The following is a 19,674-nucleotide window of genomic DNA, read 5'->3' as shown; positions in this document are numbered from 1 at the left end:
CAAGTCCCCTCTGAACAAAATACGATCAAAGCTATTTCCTACTTGTTTTATTTGAGATGTTTTTCTTTTCTTTTTCTTTGTCGGGTTGAATTTGGACTGCAGTTACTGCCATCCGAAAGAGCGTGTAAGATGCGCAAAAAGACTGCAGTGTTTGAACAAAACTTTTGAAGGCAGGAATCGGTAGGCCTATACACTGACTTGGCTCCGGTTTTAACTCACTCTCTCTGGTTGAGCACGTGACTGCTTTGGAATAAAAGTTTATTATAATTGGTTGGACCGGACGAATATAGCTAATGAATCATCTCGTTCGTAGTGAATGGACCGCACCACCAGACAGACATAAGGACGTTATTCAAAGTCGTAAGCTGTATGCCTGTTATTGTCTTTTTCTAGCCTACCAAATAGACCTGGATATTGTCTTACAGTTTTCTTAATAAATAAATGTCCTATTTGGTGTAATGTTTGGGAATCGGGATGGTTGTTAAACACTTTCTGAAACCTCTTACAAAGACTTGCTTCGATCATGAACTCGAACAATGAATCAATGACTCGTCAATTGTCGCCACCTACTGGTGAAAAGGCCAATTCACACTAAGGTTATACCAACATCCCACGGCGTCATAAACTGACGTTTCTGACATTTCGTCTAATCCAAAGCACATGGCACCCTTTAGCGGCAATATAGTTATGGGTAGGTTTAGGTCTGGGGTAGGGTAGGGTTAGGGTTAGACCACTAGGAGGCGCCTTCTGGCCCATATCTGCGTCTCATATTGACGCTAAAGGGTGCCGTGTGCGTTGGATTTAGACGAAATGTCAAAAGCGTCCGTTTATGACGCCTTGGGATGAGAACGGGCTGGTGGTTATACAGGTTTAAACTTTTTTCTTTTTTTTTTACAATTGCTAGGACACATTTCTCAATACTTTTCAAAACTCTTCACAGTTCTCCTAACCCACTTTCAGCTTGACAGCAGTTATCACATTCAAAATGCACTAAAACTATAGGCTACCTAAACCCTTCATATAGCCTACATGTCTCAAATCAACGCATTCTTCCATAACACTGGCATAGGTTGTCAACTCACTTTGTCAACCATAAAACACAGACCTAAAAAGCACTAACATTATTTGATACAATGTTTTTTTGTAAAACTTCTTTACAAAACAAGAATGACACTCTCTGCTAATGTTACATGGTCAATATTGGCATTACAGGCTACAAGTTTCCTAAATGAAATTGAAAAACTTGTGTAGGTGTTAAGTTACATCTAATTGCTTTATATTATTTTAATAGTTTGATTTTTTAGATTCAGAATATATTAGTGTAGAAATGGTGCAAATTTCTGCTTTTTCATTTTGGCATATCAAAATGGTGCTTATTCATTTTTGTGTTGTGCTAGGCAGGGGGGCGCTAAGGGGGTGCAAGTTAGTACGATTCTATGGAGCCACGCACTTTTGGGGGCCCCAGAGATCGATTTTAATCGATGGAATGGGTGCGGTAGGGGGCCCAACCTCATATTCTTTCATAGGGGACAAAATTGAAACTTAAGTTTATCAGTTTTCAAAAGAGTATGAAAACATGCAAATTGGCCCATATATAATTTTTCGTGGTGTTTGTGTCTGTGACAAAATAATGAATGTAAATTGAAAGATGTCATTATTGAACACATTTTGTGCCAAAGCAATGATATATGATCCACAGTTTAGCCACATAGACTGATGTTGTGATCAGTGTGTGAACCGAAGATCGAGTTAATGAATCATCTCGTTCGTAGCGAATGGACCGAACCAGATAGACATAAGGACGTTATTCAAAGTCGTAAGCTATAGGCTATTATATGCCTGTTATTGTCTTTTTCTAGCCTACCAAATAGACCTGGATATTGTCTTACAGTTTTCTTAATAAATAAATGTCTTATTTGTTGTAATGTGTGGGAATCGGGATGGTTGTTAAACACTTTCTGAAACCTCTTACAAAGACTTGCTTCGATCATGAACTGAACAATGAATCAATGACTCGTCAATTGTCGCCACCTACTGGTGAAAAGGCCAATTCACACTAAGGCCTTTTCACCAATATGAGGCCCAACCTCATATTCTTTCATAGGGGACAAAATTGAAACTTAAGTTTATCAGTTTTCAAAAGAGTATGAAAACATGCAAATTGGCCCGTATATAATTTTTCGTGGTGTTTGTGTCTGTGACAAAATAATGAATGTAAATTGAAAGATGTCATTGTTGAACACATTTTGTGCCAAAGCAATGATATATGATCCACAGTTTAGCCACATAGACTGATTTTGTGATCAGTGTGTGAACCGAAGATCGAGTTTTGAAAAAGTGACCTATTGAGAAATGTGTCCAAGCGATTGTAAAAAATAAAAATAAATAAAATAATAATAATACCACATTACAGCGTGATATAACTGCAGAAACTGCCAAGCAGTGAACAAATCTTCTGTAAACAGACCAGATTCAAAAGATTCGAGTCACTGAGATTAATCAAAATCCCTGTTCAGTCTAGCTTTGGTGCCTATGGTGTCTCCTCTTTTCAGTTTTGTTTCTCAAACAGCATGGACTGATATCACTTCGTTGACATCTAGTGGCTGCCCATCATGTCTTACCAAGTTTACTTCACTGGACCGCTTTCATTGATTAAGAAAGTAGCCTACCGAAATAATTATTTGACTGTATTCTAATCTTACCCTATAGTCTTGTAAATCCGTCTAATTCGATCCAATGGCGGCGGCATTCAAATTAGCGGTGAAGCCTTAGGTCTCTCGCGTGTTCCGTCTTTTCTCAAGGCAAAGTATTTTGGGTTAAATGCAATACATTTTATCTTATGTATTAACTCGTTATTTCATCTGACTCCATAAATGAAAAGGTTTTTCAATTATATCTGTGCATCATTAAATCTATGTTTGACTTCCTTTTAAGTCGAGACACGGCAGGAAAAACATCGTTTTTTTTTTTTTTTCACTGGTCAATTTTGAGATTTTGGGCTATTTGTCTTCAATAACATGTCTTCTTTCAGACTTGTGGTGAAAAAATTTCCAAAATACACATTTAGGTCTTTATTTTACTACACTTTGTCTGTTTGTGTCTGTAGATTTCTCCTAAATTCAACAAAAAGTTGTCGTTCTAAATCAACATGCTGCTCTGCGATGATCGCGATCTGCACCCTGTCATCATACACCGTTGGAAAGCTCTCTCTCTCTTGCACATTGTTGTCGGATCCAAATATGGTCATTTCCTTTTTATCAAAAAAAGGATAAAGATTTATCGTGAAAGTACAATGGGCAGGCTCTGACAATGGGCATTTAACTCTAAAACCGAAATCTCATTGGCTGATGTCAATTTCTGACAACGTGATTCGTTCACGTGACATTTAGATGTGTGTTTTTGACACTTTTTCTGTTCAGTTGAAGGCCATAAATGCTGTGTTATAAGTTGTAATGTGATTTAGGTGGTTTGTATTGTTGTTGCTAATGATTTGATAAGATATTGTGTCTGTAAATAGTTGTTTCCACAAAAAAAGTATGAATTTTTACATTACAAATCTTTAAATGCTGTTTTCTCAAAATGAGTTTTTTGTCATTCTCCAGTAGAAACATCTCAGCCTGTGTAGCACCTATGTACACCAAACTTTCTGTTATACTCTTAGCAGTATTCTGAAGATATTTTCAGAGGGATTTGTTTATAAATCATTCCTGGCCTGATTTATGTGACATTTTAATAAAAAAATATGGCGAGAATTGATTTTTTAAAGGCACACTGTGGAATTTTTGGCCACTAGGGTGCGCTCGACCTGCAATTTTCACGTCTAGTGCCCCGAGAGGCCACAAGCGCCACAGCATTGTCGCAAAAGTCAACAGTCACCGGTCAACCTCCCGTGTCTTTATGTGTGTGCAGACGGCATTTGATTTGTATGTTGGAGAAAGTTAATCAATTCACTACTGACCAAAATAATAATATAAATATAAGATTAATACTATAAATCCTATAAAGAAAACAAATTGAATAAAAGTAGCATACGCAGAAAACAATGTCTGATCAGGTAAGTCGCATTGACAAGGGTTGCCCAATCCTGCTCCTGCCGATCGTCTGTCCTGCACAGTTCATCTCCAACCCTAATCAAACACACCTGAAGCAAACAATTAACGTCTTCAGGATCTCTTTGCAATTGGTTGGAGATGAAATCGAGTAGTCGGGAAATCGTGTAACAAAACTGATATAACTCACTACATATTTCCGTTATTTGTAGTCTTCAGTTTGTTTTTCCTTTTACACAAATACAAACATATATGAGCTGAAAGGAAAAAAAACATTTACATTTACATTTGTATACGGCAGTATGTTGTGACTTATATCAGTTTTGTTACACAAATTCGCAGTAAATATTACATTATATATACACTTTTATGCCGATGTTTATTTTAAACTCTCCCTTTTTCTTTTTTTTGTCTCCTCTGACAAAATCTTTGCTTTCTTTGCTTTCTTCCGAGTAGCTGTTGATTCAGCCATGACGACAACATACAGACGCCGGCAATCAAACGCGAGTTGAGCTCTCACGTTAGAAGTTGAGGAAGTTGGGGTGGTGGGGGAAGTGACGTATGCCGTAAAGCGGTCGAATTTTGTAGTTCTTTTTGTGCTCGGGTTCCTACCCGAAACCCGAAGTTACATAGTGCTAGTAAAAGCGATACAGACACCTTCAGGCTTCGGCAGACGTGTCATTCAACCTATTGTAAGTCGATGTACCATCTCAATGGGTTTTGGTAATATATTATAAAGGTTGAAAAGTTCCACAGTGTGCCTTTAAGGCTATGGACAGTATATTTTGATTTCCTAGGTAATGAAAGCATATATCCTGAAATCTCTCTGAAATTATTTTTTCATCTTGTGTGTAAACAAAATGAAAAAATAATTTTGCACCTGGCTCTATCATATGTTCAGATCTATCTACCGAAAATATATGCAAAATTATGCATATTTAATGAGATAATGCCTAATTTGCATAATTAAACATACAAATTTCAAAAACTTGTAATACATTTTTTTTATATACTTGTGTAAATAATCAACTGAGAAAGTTTCATGGTGATATCTATTATTTAAAAATTGTACCCTATTCACCTGTAGTGTCTCGCCTTAACTCTATGAAAATAAAGTCAAAGTCTGTTAGAATAATCAAATATAACAATTTATTATGTCAGGTAAATGTATTATTACAATTTCATAATCAATTGAAAGATAATCAATCATCAAATGTTCTAGAACAAAGAGGAAAATCTTTTACCCGACATTATGAAATAGCCTACATGAATGCAGAGTCTCGGCGACTCAGCATTCACGGGCTGATCTGAGATACAGAAAAGGCCCTGATCCTTCCGCTACATTTCATTATATAGCCAGACCTCATTTCATATGTAAACATGAGTTCACAGTGGAAATTTACTGTGATCACCCACAGTAAATTGTGATTTACTGTGATTACTGTATTATTTCAAATAATACTAAGCACATGTATAGAACTGTATGATAGTTGTTAAAACCATATAGATCCTTATGTGAGTTTAGGTGATCTCTGCAGGGGGATGCGGGGAAGAAGTGTTTGTGTGAGATGTTCAAATGTTAATTTGCAGCAAGGTCCTTCCTCTCATAGACCAGTGGTGAGGTCTTACAGTCTTTCTCCACAGCAAGAAAGACCGATGTGTTTTGTCATCCGAATCCAAATGAGACCAATTTAATCCTTTGGGCAATGCAATGCGCTGCTCGATTTGCATCCAATCAGAGAGCAGAACTTTTTGATTGGCACTTGAATTATCCAATTGAAGCTTCGCTCTCTTGAGGTATGATGGATCTCAACAACTGTGATTCCTTAGTGGGGCTCTGGTGGTTTCACAGAGTGGTTATGTGTGTACAGGAACGGACACTTTAAAAAATTATTTATTTTTTACTGTGCTATGCCATACAATGTTTGTCTGAAGATCATCCGTTCAAGCAGCTTAAATGAGTAAGTTGTTTTAATTCTACTTTCTTTTATTTTGAGTTATAAAACTACTTTTAATTTTAGCCCAGTAATTATCAGGTTTATCAAAACGAATTGAATTATATATGTATATATATATATTTATGTAATATGTATAACTCTAGAGAGAGAGAGAGAGAGAGAGAGAGAGAGAGAGAGAGAGAGAGATTAAATATACAGTTTAAGTTGTGCATACACACATTTGTTTTGTAGAAATGAGTGTAAGTGAGTAAAACCCGGTGTTCTCTGTAAACGGTACATTTATTCACAGTATGTTTGTTGTTCTTTAGGTGAGATGGACATTAATGCCTGTCCACCACCATCTCCTGAGACTCTCGTGGAGAATAGTGCAACCCACAAACGTCTCAACCCTCCATCCACCAAATCCATTCCTGGCACTGAGACGGCTGGCCCCCCGTTCTCCATATCTGGGAGCCCAGACCGACACTCTGAATCCCCTTCTTTAACTCAAGATACTACATTAAAACACCCTAATGTTAAAACCTGTAACGTTCCAGCCAAACCAACACCTGAGAAACCAACAACAGTAAAACCAACCCCTGCATCATCATCCCATATCTCTAAAACTACTCCAACAATGCCAGCTTCATCATCATCATCATCATCATCATCAAAATCAACACCATTAATATTATCTTCTCCTAATGACCCATCTACACCCAGCATGACCATTTCTGCTGATCCTACTCCTCCTGAGGGTTCATCGTCCACCAGCAAAACACCTGCAGCGGGCTCCGGTAAAATCCCCCGTCAACGGAGCTTTTTGGCTGCAGCCCAAAAGGTGATTATGCAGGAGAAATTAAGAAAGGATGAGGAGCAGGACAAAGCTGAGGAATTTGGTAAGTGAAGCTTTGCATTATAACTAATACCTTTAAAAAGCCAAAAGACAATGTGATGACTTGCTTATTTCTTTGTATGATACATTTTCAGTGTATGATTTCCAGATTTCTTTGTTGCATTTGACTTTTTGAAACTATTTCTTCTTAACATGTTGAAACTCAAAAAGACTTATCTTGCATGATATTTTTAATGGTGCCACTTTAATTGTCGTTTCTTGATATACATTCAGTATGCATTACACTAAAGGAATGCATCTGACCTAGGGTCACCAGTGGGTCATGCTTGTGTGTGTGTGCTAACTTTATCTTCACCAAGAACATAAATCCTATTTTTATCACGAACCAATGTTCTTCTGAGGAGACTAAAATCAGAGGAATATACATTTATTTACTCAAAGTCTGGTTTTGCTTTTCTGGTTTGTTTTTTGCCAGTAATGTCAAAAAGTAATGGATATGTCAACATTGAAGCACGATGAGTTATGTAACTTGCGATTTTAATTCACATGCAATTAATATCTTTGGGATTATACTGGGGCAATAAATTAAATAGTGACAAAGAATCAAGTAATACAATTGGCAGGAAACTATTGATAAACTATATGTACAGTAAAATGTCGTTATCTTTTCAGAAATACTTAAGTCCTTGTTTCCACTCATTCCATTTGGATTGCTCGGTAACTTTAATCAACGTTAAAGCATGATCAGACTATTACGGTAGGACCACATTATTCTACATGGATCTGTAGCACAGATGAGCATAGTTCATTGATTTAGAGCGAAATAGGAGGATTGTTGATTCATTAAGACTTAAATCAGTTTAAAATTGATGTTAACCTAATTTTAAGTCACTCTCATCTCTCCCAGATGATATGGATGAAGAGCTAACTTTTGAGGAGCTCTTGGAGAAAGCTGAAGCTGGAGACCCTCGAGCACAGAGTAGAGTGAGTACTTGAAAACTCATACGTAATAATTGAAATGATATTAAAATAGTCATGAAATATCATGACTATGTGAAATTGAATTTATTATAACTTCTAAAATGTAAAAGCGGACTGAATCCTGTTCGGCAACTGGATTTCTTTCTTTGAAGAGCTCGAAATTGGGTTAAGCACAAACACAACTATCATACTAATAAAGTGACTGTGATCAGTGATTCAGTGAACATTGTGTCATGGTTTTGGAACTGATTGTGATGGTATTGTTGGCTTTGTGCGAAGCTGTTCTTCACTGGCCTATACAATGCGATGTGTTTGTAATATTATAACTATACGACTTTAAACAATCTACAGTGTATTTTGAGGTACAGATTAAATTCTGTAGTGATTTTGTCTCCCCCCGTAGTTGACAGCATGTCCTTTCTGGCGTTGTCATTAGTGTGTCTATTTTCAGCTTTCTGGAAGATGAGCCCAGTCTCAATATAACTCAAATGCTCCTGCATGCATGTAGGCTACACATTCTCACACAGTCAGAGCAAATGTGTCTGCAAATACAGACTCTGCTGACATACATACTGTATACATTGACAGATGAGCCCTGACTTTTCTTTGAGTAGCCTACTCTACTTCCCCTTTCCTCTAAAATGAATTCCACACATATACATTTTCTCATTCATATTTGATTCAGATTAGTATCAAGATATCAGGGCATAGAGCATTATAGGAGATGGAGATAAGTCTAATAGATGGGCCAAACATTTGACAGCATAGTTCAGTTTCTGTTAATGATTTTGCACTAATCTGTCATGGTGTTGGTAAAGGCACACTGTAAAGCTCTTACTATGGTTTAATCATACCGTGGTTTAGCATTTAGGCTAAGATTAGATATGGTTATGTGATACTCTGTCTAGCTTTGAGCCTCTGGGAAATTAGCCCACTTATATTATTGTTCATCAAAAAATGGTACAGGGACTGATGGGTAATGCAGTCAGTTCTGCATAATGTTGTAATCTAAGCAAACTGCACTCCAAACAAAAGATATTATAATGCTCAAAAGCTCTTGAGGTGTTTCTAGAGGTAAGCAGTGACATTTCACTCTCACAAAAAGGATTGAATTAATAAAAAATGAAATTTTATATTGCGTTTATAATGTGTATTATTTAATGTGTTTGCTGTAGCTTGGTAAACACTACCTTAAACTGGCAGAAGAAAAAGACACAGAGACAAATAACCATAAAGCTGTTGAATGGTTGGTGAAGGCAACAAAACAAGGTCGGAGAGATTCTGCCAAACTCCTTCAGAAATGCTGGATCAAAAATAAAGGTGAGGGGAAGGACCTCTGAGAACTTCCTTTCAATTGCTTCAATTATATCAATGCAATCTGAAGATTTGTTGAAACGTTCAGCGATACATTTTTTTATAATAATCACATATGGATTCTTTTTAAATGTTCTACTGGCAGGCATCACACCAGAGAACACACAAGAGGTGAGAAAGCTGTCCTCAGAGAGTAAGTTTGAACAGGCAGTAAGGAGAGCAGCCATGACCATGTATTGGAAACTCAATCCTGACAGAAAGAAGAAAGTAGCCATGTCTGAGATGCTGGAGAATGTCAGCCAGGTCAATACTGTACCAGGTAATTCATTTCTTTCTTTTATTAATTTTATGCAACAGCAGTATTTTTCATTCTCGTTTACCTTAAAAACTGAAACAAGTGGCATTTTGACCAAATGTCGATTTCTAGGAGGCTTATATTTTTATATAAACATAAACGGTAACACTTCCATTAGTTAGTTATTTTAATAATAGTAAATGTTGAAGTTAACATTAACCAAGTATTTTTTTATTGTTAGTTCGTGTTAAAGGTATAGTTCACCCAAAAATCAAAACCGATTTAATTTAGGCTTTTATAATATTGATCAGCGAACATAAACAGAAGCTCAACCGAACCTGCTTGACGAGCAAGAACAAACCTCATTGGTTCTTGAGGAAGCTCAAACGTGCTGCGTAACACGAGAATGAACCTCATTGGTTCTCGCACGTCAGGCGAGCATGCTTGAGCTTCTGTTTACCACAACTGATGTGTGAGTTGATGAATGTTTGTGAATAAAAGCCTAAATTCAATCTGTTCATCATTTTAAGCGATAGTGTCTCTTCAGAAAATTTTGGTCTAAACCGCTCAATTCATATGGGTTAGTTTTACGATCTCTTTATGAACTTTTTGAAGCGTCAAAGTTTCAGTTGCGTAGCTGTCAATGGAGAGACAGAAAGCTCTCAGATTTCATCAAAAATATCTTCATTTGTGTTCTGAAGACAAATGAAAGTCTTACGAATTTGGAATGACATGAGGGTGAGTAATTAATGACAGAATTGTCATTTTTGGGTGAACTATCCCTTTAACTAATGTTAACAACTGAAACCTTATTATGTTACTGAAATAAATGTAACATGTCTACTTGTAGTAACTCTCAATGACTTCTATGTTACAGGTGAAGCATCTGTATGTGGTGTAACACCCAGCATTTTTTCTCAGAGGAAAATTCTTGAGACAATGGTGTCTAATGAATGTAAGTGTACATACTGTATATGTGTATATGCAAATACAATACATTGGATATTGTTCTGAAGGATGGTGAAAACAGAAAAAAGGTATATTTTTGTTTAACCTGAGGTCTAATTTTTCTGCTTAAAATTTTAGACAGATCAACTTTGCATTTTCTTCCTTCTACAGCTGGCTCTAAGTATGTGGATGCGGAAGATTTTGTGGAGATGACAAAAAAGTTCACAGAAGGCATTGCGTGCACTCCCACACAGAGCACCTCAAGCGTAGATGCAAAGGGAGAGGAGACTTTAAGGAAAAGTAATGCAGCCTCATTTGATACGGTGAGTTTTTTTTCTTTTCTTCAAAGTTGTAAATTAAACAAAAATTATTGGAGATTGTTTTACAACAGTGGTTCCCAACTCTGCGTACCCTTAATACTGCACATTTGATGTCTCTCTTACACACATCTAACACACATATTTGAGATCTTGGGCTGCATCCGAAATCACATGCTTTCTTGAGTAGGTACTTATTTAGAAAAAGTCCTTACTTTGTGAGAGCTAAAAAAAAGTATGTTCTATATATTATGAATCTGTGTAGTATGAATGTAACCCGGACGTATACTACATTCGCCATGTTGGCACTGTCATGTGACCTGCTACCACCAGCTTCAGTTGTGTCGCTTCACTGCCATTCACAAATCCTCTCCCGTGGCATCATGGGATAGTAAAGTGTCCATCGTATGCACACTTCAGAATCTCGCCAGAAGAAGTATGGTCATACCGGTACTTTTTGCCCACTCTCTTATGAGTACTGTGAATTCAGACATACTTTTGTCGCACAACTAAATAGTAGGGAAGTTACTAATGAGCCAATGAGTTGAATCAGGTGTTTGATTAGGGAGACATCTAAAATGTGCACTGCAGACAGTACTCCAGGACCGGGATTGAATTTTTTTATCATACATCTAATGTTTAATTATGTGTTACTTTGCTGTTTCTTTGTATTGTATTTATATACTTGCAAATTCCTTCACCAAATCTTTTTCAATGTATGGAAGAAGATAAGTATAAGTGCAGACTAATTCTAGGCTTTTCATATAACAGCAATTTTTTAAAGCATTGATTAAAATAGGTGTCTTATAAATAAATAAATAAGCTATAACCATTTATATGTCCTCGAGAAAGGCATTTAAAAGATATCATTTCTTCACCTTGATGTTGTTCCAAACCGGTATGACTTTCTGTCTTCTGTGGAAAACAGTTTTTGACCATATAATGAAACTCAATGGGGTTCAAAACGACACTGGATCCCATTGATTTGTATGGATGAAAAACAGATATTTTTTTCGAAATATATATTCTTTTGAGTTTTTCCATGAGCGTGAGTAAATGATGACAGAATTTTTAATTTTGTGTGAGCTTAAAGTTCCACCAACAGGAGTTTAATGCACATTGCTAAAATCAGCTGCTAAATGACAGCTTGCTACTTGTTTATACATCAAAATAAAATCTTTGCAATGGTTCCAAAAGAGCTTGAAGAGTAAAAAAGTGCTACTATTTTCATGCAGAAAAAAACTGAATTGGCCTCCGTTGCTCATAAGCGTCATCGAAAGTCAAGTTGGGGAATGACGAGCAGTGGGATGATGCTGGCTTCCAGACGCACCGGTGCAATGAAGAGAGCCCTGGACATAAAAGCCCACTTCTTGGTGAAAAACAAATAAACACAATTTATATACAAATGTTTGCTTGACAGCCACCATTGATGTAGCTATTTATCAAACTTCAGTTTGACACAAATACAATTTTACTCTTGTATTGTCCTTCCTTTCCCTGCAGGGTCTGCAGTACCCCCTCCATGCCATTATTGAGATGAAGGAACATTTTATTGACTGGGCATCTCGTGCTGGCGTCCAGTGGCTGAGCACCATCATCCCAACACAACACGTCAATGCTCTCATCTTCTTCTTCATCATCTCCAATCTCACCATTGATCTGTTTGCCTTCATCATCCCGCTCCTCATCTTCTACCTCTCCTTTATCTCCATGGCCATCTGCACACTGAGAGTCTTCCAGAGCAGCAAAGGCTGGGAGAACTTCCGTGCCTTCACCGCCCTCCTCACACGCTTCGAGCCTAGCTTAGACGTGGAGCAAGCGGAGACCAACTTTGGCTGGAACAACCTGGAGCAGTACCTCTACTTCATGATATCCGTGTTCTTTTTGATCTTCACTTTTCCAGTTGCAGATAAAGGCTGGATCCCATGTTCAGAGCTTTCCACAGTAGCCATCTTCTTCACAGTACTGAGCTACAGGAGCCTGGGCCCGTCTACAGCAGCGTACGCTCGAAGGGCGCTCATCATCGAGGTGGCTTCATCTTTGTGTGCCTTGACCAACAGGTTGCCTAAGGAAATGGTGATGGCCAGGATGCTGGGACATATTTTCACAACCATCCCTCTAGGAGAATCAGTGGTGGTGGAGCTCAGTGTACCCTGTGTGCTCTACATCTATCTTTTCTACTTGTTCTTCAGGTGAGGGGACTGGTTTCACATAAACCTAGTTAAGGCAATGTATATACTGTACATTCCATTGGATTGGACCGGGGTTATTATCATTAACTACATCTAAAACCAAACAAAATTATTATAAACATTTTTTAATTAAAAATAAATGGTGGGAAAAAATTTATATATATAAATATTGGATGAAAAACTTAAACTAAACAGAAAATTTGAAATGTTGCTTTGGCAACTGGATTTGAAATGTTTACTAACTGGAAATAAACTGAAATAAAAATAAATTATAACGTAATAGTAATAAAGTATTAAAAACAAAAGCACATAGCAAAATGCCTAAACAACAAACAAAAATTTAAATGAACATTGAAAATAAAATATAAAAATGTTATACTAATTGAAAATATGAATAAACACTATAATAGTAGATAAATAATAATAAAGAACACTGGATTGGATGCAGGGGAACCATTTGCACTGTCTATAACAAAGAAAGTTATTTAGACATTTACTTTTTTTATCAATTTAAATGTATAGATTTATACTTAAAATTTGTAATGTCTAATTATTCAATATTTATATGAAAAATCAAACATGCATTTATTTTTCATCGAATGTTACTGTTTTAAAAGAAAACAAAAAAAAATATCTATGAATATGCATTTTTTTCAGCAAATATTACGTTTTCTGTACAAAGAAAGAAATTACAATAATTACTGGAATTACTATAATTATACAAGAAATTAATAGAAAGTTTTGCCGGAAAAGGAAGGAAACAAAATGTATGTACATTATTTAAAAAAAATGTAGTATAGCACTGACCCAAACATGATTTTAATATTATATATTATTATATTGGTGCTTGAATATGATGACCATACCTAACTGTATCTCTTTTTTTGGCCTTTATAGTATGGCACGCATGAGGGGATTCAGAGGGACGTACTGCTTCCTGGTGCCGTATCTAGTCTGCTTCGTGTGGTGCGAGTTCTCTGTGGTTCTGCTGCGGAATTCCACCATCATCGGCCTTATCCGCACCTGTGTTGCCTACTTCCTCTTCCTGTTCGCATTACCTGTCTTGGCTATGGGTCTGATGGCGATGCTGCTGATTCAGGTGGTCAAGTGGTTCCTGGAGCTGGAGTTGACTAAAATGCTGGTGACGCTGGCAGTGTGCGCCGTCCCAGTGATGCTGCGGCTTTGGACTCGATTCAGCCTCTCCATTCTAAACGTCTTCCGTTCCATCACCGACAGAGGCCCTGTGAAACTGATCCTCCTGTGCATCACCACTGTGATTTTTCTCTGCGGCGTCTATGTCTATAACGCTGAAGGTCTGAAGGTTTATAACTCCACACTCACCTGGCAGAAATATGGTACACTGTGTGGCCCACATGCCTGGCAGGATCATGGGATGGCTCAAACACAGCTCCTCTGCAGCCATCTGGAAGGCCATCGGGTCACATGGACAGGAGTGTTCCGTCGTGTTCGCGTAGCTGAGAAGGAAAACGGAGCACAGTCTGTTATAAACATTCTCCCGGTGTTCATGGGCGACTGGTTGCAGTGTCTCTACGGTGAGGTGTATCCTAAGTGTGAACCACAGAATAATACGTCTCCGGTTGTGAATGTCACGGACGTCGTCCCAGAGCCTGTCAACACCACAATGCTGTTCCTCCAGCAGGAAGAGGACGAGCTCTGTCGAATAAAGGCCTTTGCTAAACACAAATGCCACGTTAAACGCTTCGACAGTTACCGCTTTGAGGTGACGGTCGGCATGCCGGTGGATGGGGTCACAAAACTCGACGATCCGGCAGCTGACATTCTCCTAATGGCAAGCCACGAGTTTAGACAGGTGTTGCTGAACCTCGACCCAGGCAGCATGGTAGAGTTCAGCACAAAGCTGGAAGGGAAGTTGGGTAATAAACTACCTGTATTTGAACTGAAAGCCATACACTGTCTGGACTGCAGCTCCTCATTGGTGCCTGAGGGACGACAGGTCAAGATTGAGCGAAACTGGAGGAAAACCATGCTAAAAGCCATTAAATTTGCATTTGACTTTTTCTTTGCTCCGATTCTTTGTGCTAGGATCAATGTGTAAAAGAACAAGTGGAAGGAAAGATGAGAGATATGTAAATCTGAATCGCAGTCAAAGTGTTTGGTGATTTTTCCTATTCAAAGTGGGTTGAATTGGACGATTAGAACTCCAAACAGTTTGCACATTTTATTGGTAACATTTTTTTTTTTAAATATATAAATTATACATTCTTATATTGAATTAGAGATCTTGTATTATTGTTGTGGCATTGAGAAAATGCTTTTTTTTATATTAGGCCGATACCCCTTTTCTGTTGCTGTTATAAAATTGTGCATGCTTTGATATTCAATCGGTTAACACCTCAACTTTCATTAATAAGTCACAAACATTTTATGATGCATCCATAATATCCATGTAAAATACACTAAAATATGAATATTATTAAGTTTCATGACAGTTCTATTTTTAAGTACATTATAAAATGCTTTGCATATCAGTAGTTATAGCAAACGTTCACGCAAAATTAAAATTCTGTCATTTACAAATGTTACAAATTAATGTTTAATCCAATGAGTTTAAAGGTTTTCATTCCATTATTTTATTCACCATTTTTTTTAGTAAGCTTTGCTCAAATTAAAATCCAACATGTGCAAGATGCTGAAAAACTGAGAAGTTTATATAGAAAAACAATTAGAAATCAGTGCAGCAGAAAAACAAGCCTGTGTGAAGGGCGTTGTTTGATATTTCAAGGCATTTAGCTTTTTTTAATACCTTAAACCACCAGATTTAATCTAAGAACCACCATTTCTGACCTTTAATTTTTTTTTCAAAGCTTCAGAAATTCAGTCTGACCTTTTTGCAACCCAAATGATTAAAGCATATTTATGATTACGATCCATGTGCAATGGATCTTTATTCACATTTTTTTTATGTTTTTGTTTCAAATTTATTTTTGTCATGAATAAGAATGCATGGAATACGTATTTAGAATATTTATCAAATGAAAACAAAGTGTGTTTCTGTAAACATGAGCCTTTTAAATGTTTTTTAAAACAAATTGTCTACATTATTCATAAAAATCTACATACACTCACACAGCATGTTCAAACTTCTTTGTTGTTACTTTGTTGAATGGAAAAGCCATCTTCACAGAGATTTTTTCCTTAAAGGTCCTATGACAAGTAGATGTAAAACCTGTTTACAGTATCTCTGGGATTATGCTTTTATTTTTGTGAAAATGTAAAAATGAATAAAAGAATATCAATATCACTATAAGCATGTCATGTTTTTCTATCCCGGTGGCGACTTCAACCTGAATGCACACAGGTCCCCATGGGTACACAAGCTTATAAATCATACAGAATGAAATGTAAAAATGCAGAAAGTTTTCTGTGATGGGTAGGTTTAGGGGTCGGGTTAGTGTAAGGAGATAGAATATACAGTTTGTACAGTATAAAAACCATTAAGTCTATGGAGAGTCCCCACAAAGATAGTGAACCAGACCAGCGCAGTCTCATCCCAAGACGTCATATAACTGACGTCTTGGGACGTCTTTTGACCATACGTCAATATCCGCCTTTTTAGGGTACCCTTAAACGTCGGTTAGATGACGTTATCGGATCCTAACTCTACCCCAGACCTAAACCTACCCCTAAACCTACCCCGTCACCTAACTGACGTTAAAGGTAAAGCGTCAGTTGTATGACGTCCCAGGATCGTCATAAACCGACGTTTAAGGGTACCCTAAAAAGGCGGATATTGACGTATGGTCAAAAGACGTCCCAAGACGTCAGTTATATGACTTCTTGGGATGAGACTGTGTTAACCAGACGTGTGTGTGTGTGTTAAATACACAGAAGCAGACAAGAGAGACAAAAACAGTGTAATCTAAGTGGGTATACTGAGATCATATTAATTTAATCACATTCTTCCATTTGCCTCTTTTATTTTTCCATTAAGTGTAAATAGAATATGTTTAGGCATCATAGATATACACATTAGTAACACTGGATAATGATAAACATGCGTTTTTGTGTATGCTTGCATGTATAGGCCTATTTCTGTAAGTGTCTGTGTGTGTGAGAGAGAGAGCGTGTGTGTGTGTGCCCTGAAAAACTCAAGCCATTATTCCCTGGTTGCATTGTGAATGTGAGTGTGTGTTTCACTGCATGTCTGAGGAAAGCATGAGAGAATTCATAATGGCGGAAGGCCTATCGCCATAGTAACAGGATGTAAGAGAATGAAAGAGTGAGAGAGAGAGAGGAACAGAGTGAAAAAGCAGAGAAGCATTGTCTCAGGGTACAAAAATGATGTGAATGAACTACAAATGTAAAAAAAAAAAGAGTAAAGAGACTGATTGTAAGAGGCACAGCCTCTTGACACATAGAGCAAAGAGTACTAGAAAAATGGGACAAGGAAACGCGTGAACACCGGAAAAGACAGAAAAGGGGTGAAGTTAAGGAAAATGAGAAAGCAAGCAAGCAAGCTCGCTCGTCCGTTTGAGAGCACCCCGTTAACATTGTAACACTTTAAAAAGGGATTCATTAAAAGCACGTGTTTGACAGTTACATTCATTCAGCCTTTTTCATATAGCAAAAACAATCACTGACCTCCGTGTCATAGTCTACAAAGACAACCCCAACAATTCATTACCACATCTACACCAAACAAACCTTAAATGGCACCTTAAATGAAAGAGAACTCGTGTTCTTCCTACAGTGGATAGAGACTTACATCTACACCTGTGTGGTCACTGAAAACAGTGCTGAGATTAAAATTTATAAATGGTTTACTAGCTGGTATACATATTGGAATGGTCCAGATTCAAAAAAAGTTAAGCTATTTGGCATGTTGTTAATGACCAAAAAAAAAAAGAAAAGAATTTTGACGCATCCTCAACTATTTTGATGCACTGACAATGGAAGTCTAGGGAATGTGAAGGCATTGAAATTTGAAAATTGAAATTCAAAGTTTTGAAAGTATAGCCATAAAACAGCTCTCTAAAAAGTATTGCATTACTTATTACTGATTACTTTCTAAATCCCATATCATCCTCAACCAGTTGAACAATACAAGGATAGACAGGAAACTGCACTATTAATTGTATCAAGTAAATAATACACAATTGCATAAATTCTTCTTGAACTGACCAAAGTGTGTAAAAGGAGGTTACATTAAAAACATATATATTAACATTAGATGTTGAATTTTGATGTGAAATCCACTATTGTTTTATATAGAATTGAATCTAGAATCTATACAGTATGTAATGCAATTACATCTGAAGTAACTGTAATTAAATTACAGAAAAATTAAGAGTAATCAGTTATTAGATTGCTTAGTAATTAATTACACCCAACACTGTACGTTGGTAGCGCATAACCAAAAGTTCATTCTTAAAAATAAAGGTTTCATAAGGTTTTCACAGCAATGCCATTGAAGATTTGGGTTCCCCAAAGAAAATTTCTGTGAACAGTTCTTAAAAGATTTTTTTTTTTTCTCTAAATGTGAAAAACATTTTAATAAAGAACCATTTTCCACAAGTGTAGGTATACCTGTAGGTCAGAGTCTTTACAATTGGTTGTCCATTACGACCTGCAGCTATACCTTTCTCTTTTCCTATTATAAAGAACCTTTTGTGCAATGTAAAGGTTCCATGAATGTTAAAGGTTCCTCATGGAACCATCAATGCAAACAAAGAACCTTTATTTTTAAGAGTGTTCATTCATTTAGAAGAGTGTCCCACATCTAAAAGGAGGATTTAGACTTTATAGCTGAAATAAGCACACTTTGTTGTACACAAGAATTAATGTAAGCTAGTGGTTCTCAACCAGGAGGCCTCATGATGACTATTAATAAAAATCTAAATAATTCTTATTTTAATTAAATTCTTTTTTATATTTTAGTTTTTTTCTTTAAAGAGCCAGTATTATCACAATCTTGGGAAATCTGGATATATGAGGACAACTAATTTTAAAAGTGTGACATCTTGACCTGAAAAAGTCATGTAAATGTAAAAAATCTTAAAATTCATTATAATGCACATACAGACTCAAATATCTTTTTCGGGTATATATTGTAAGTAACAATATTTTTTTAAATTCTTATCCTGTTAATTTACTGGAAAAATTCATGGGTTCTTCGAATATTGTGGACAATGAGTTAACTTGCAGTCACAAAGGTTGAGAACCACCTATATAAGCACTTTAACAATATAGATTTAACTGCAGACTTCCATTGCAAGTACATTACTTTAGTTTTTATTAAACAAACTGAGGAATATCAGAATTATTGTTTGTTGTAAAGCTTTAGTTTACATTTTGATGCCGGAATATTCCATTAAATTAACCAACTGATTTCCCATGCAGTCAGTACTGTTCAAAAGTTTTTCAGATCGGTAAGATTCCTTTAATGTTTTTAAAAGAAGTCTCTTCTGCTCACCAAGGCTACATTTATTTGATAAAAAATACAGCAAAAGCAGTAATATTGTGAAATATGTTTAGAATTTAAAATAATGGTTTTCTATTTAAATATATTTAAAAATGCAATTTATTCCTGTGATGGCGAAGCTGAATTTTTAGAATTATTATAGAATATAAAGTTCAAAAGAACAGCATTTATCTGAAATGGAAAGCTTTTGTAACATTACCGTTCAAAGGTTTGGGGTCAGAGAGATTTTTGTTGATGTTGAAAGAAGTTAAATAAATGAATACAAGGATGCATTAAACTGATCAAATGTGACAATTAAGACATTTAAAAGCTTTGAACTTCC

The 19,674-nt window shown here is 36.5% G+C and overlaps 1 protein-coding gene across 1 annotated transcript; it reads left to right on the top strand.

Moving 5' to 3' along the window:
* Nucleotides 1-5,911: 5,911 nt before the first annotated feature.
* wfs1a (Wolfram syndrome 1a (wolframin)) lies at nt 5,912-14,992 on the top strand. Its single transcript, XM_056236197.1, has 10 exons — nt 5,912-6,010; nt 6,316-6,885; nt 7,750-7,826; nt 8,999-9,143; nt 9,283-9,456; nt 10,310-10,387; nt 10,552-10,703; nt 11,933-12,070; nt 12,201-12,889; nt 13,787-14,992. Exons 1-10 carry the CDS (start codon nt 6,007-6,009, stop codon nt 14,964-14,966), a joined length of 3,207 nt encoding a protein of 1,068 aa, XP_056092172.1. The 5' UTR covers nt 5,912-6,006; the 3' UTR covers nt 14,967-14,992.
* The last annotated feature ends 4,682 nt before the right edge of the window (nt 14,993-19,674 follow it).

Source organism: Rhinichthys klamathensis, unplaced genomic scaffold, assembly GCF_029890125.1.
Source record: "Rhinichthys klamathensis goyatoka isolate OS25496 unplaced genomic scaffold, OSU_Roscu_1.1 h1tg000440l_1, whole genome shotgun sequence".
NCBI classification, from domain to species: domain Eukaryota; kingdom Metazoa; phylum Chordata; class Actinopteri; order Cypriniformes; family Leuciscidae; genus Rhinichthys; species Rhinichthys klamathensis.
This window is presented reverse-complemented; position numbering and strand designations above follow the sequence as displayed.

Excerpts from the sequence above, each read along its gene's own strand:
- wfs1a (XM_056236197.1), top strand. Across the intron at positions 6,886-7,749 it reads GGACAAAGCTGAGGAATTTG|ATGATATGGATGAAGAGCTA; the intron begins GTAAGTGAAGCT and ends CATCTCTCCCAG. Across the intron at positions 9,457-10,309 it reads CCAGGTCAATACTGTACCAG|GTGAAGCATCTGTATGTGGT; the intron begins GTAATTCATTTC and ends TCTATGTTACAG.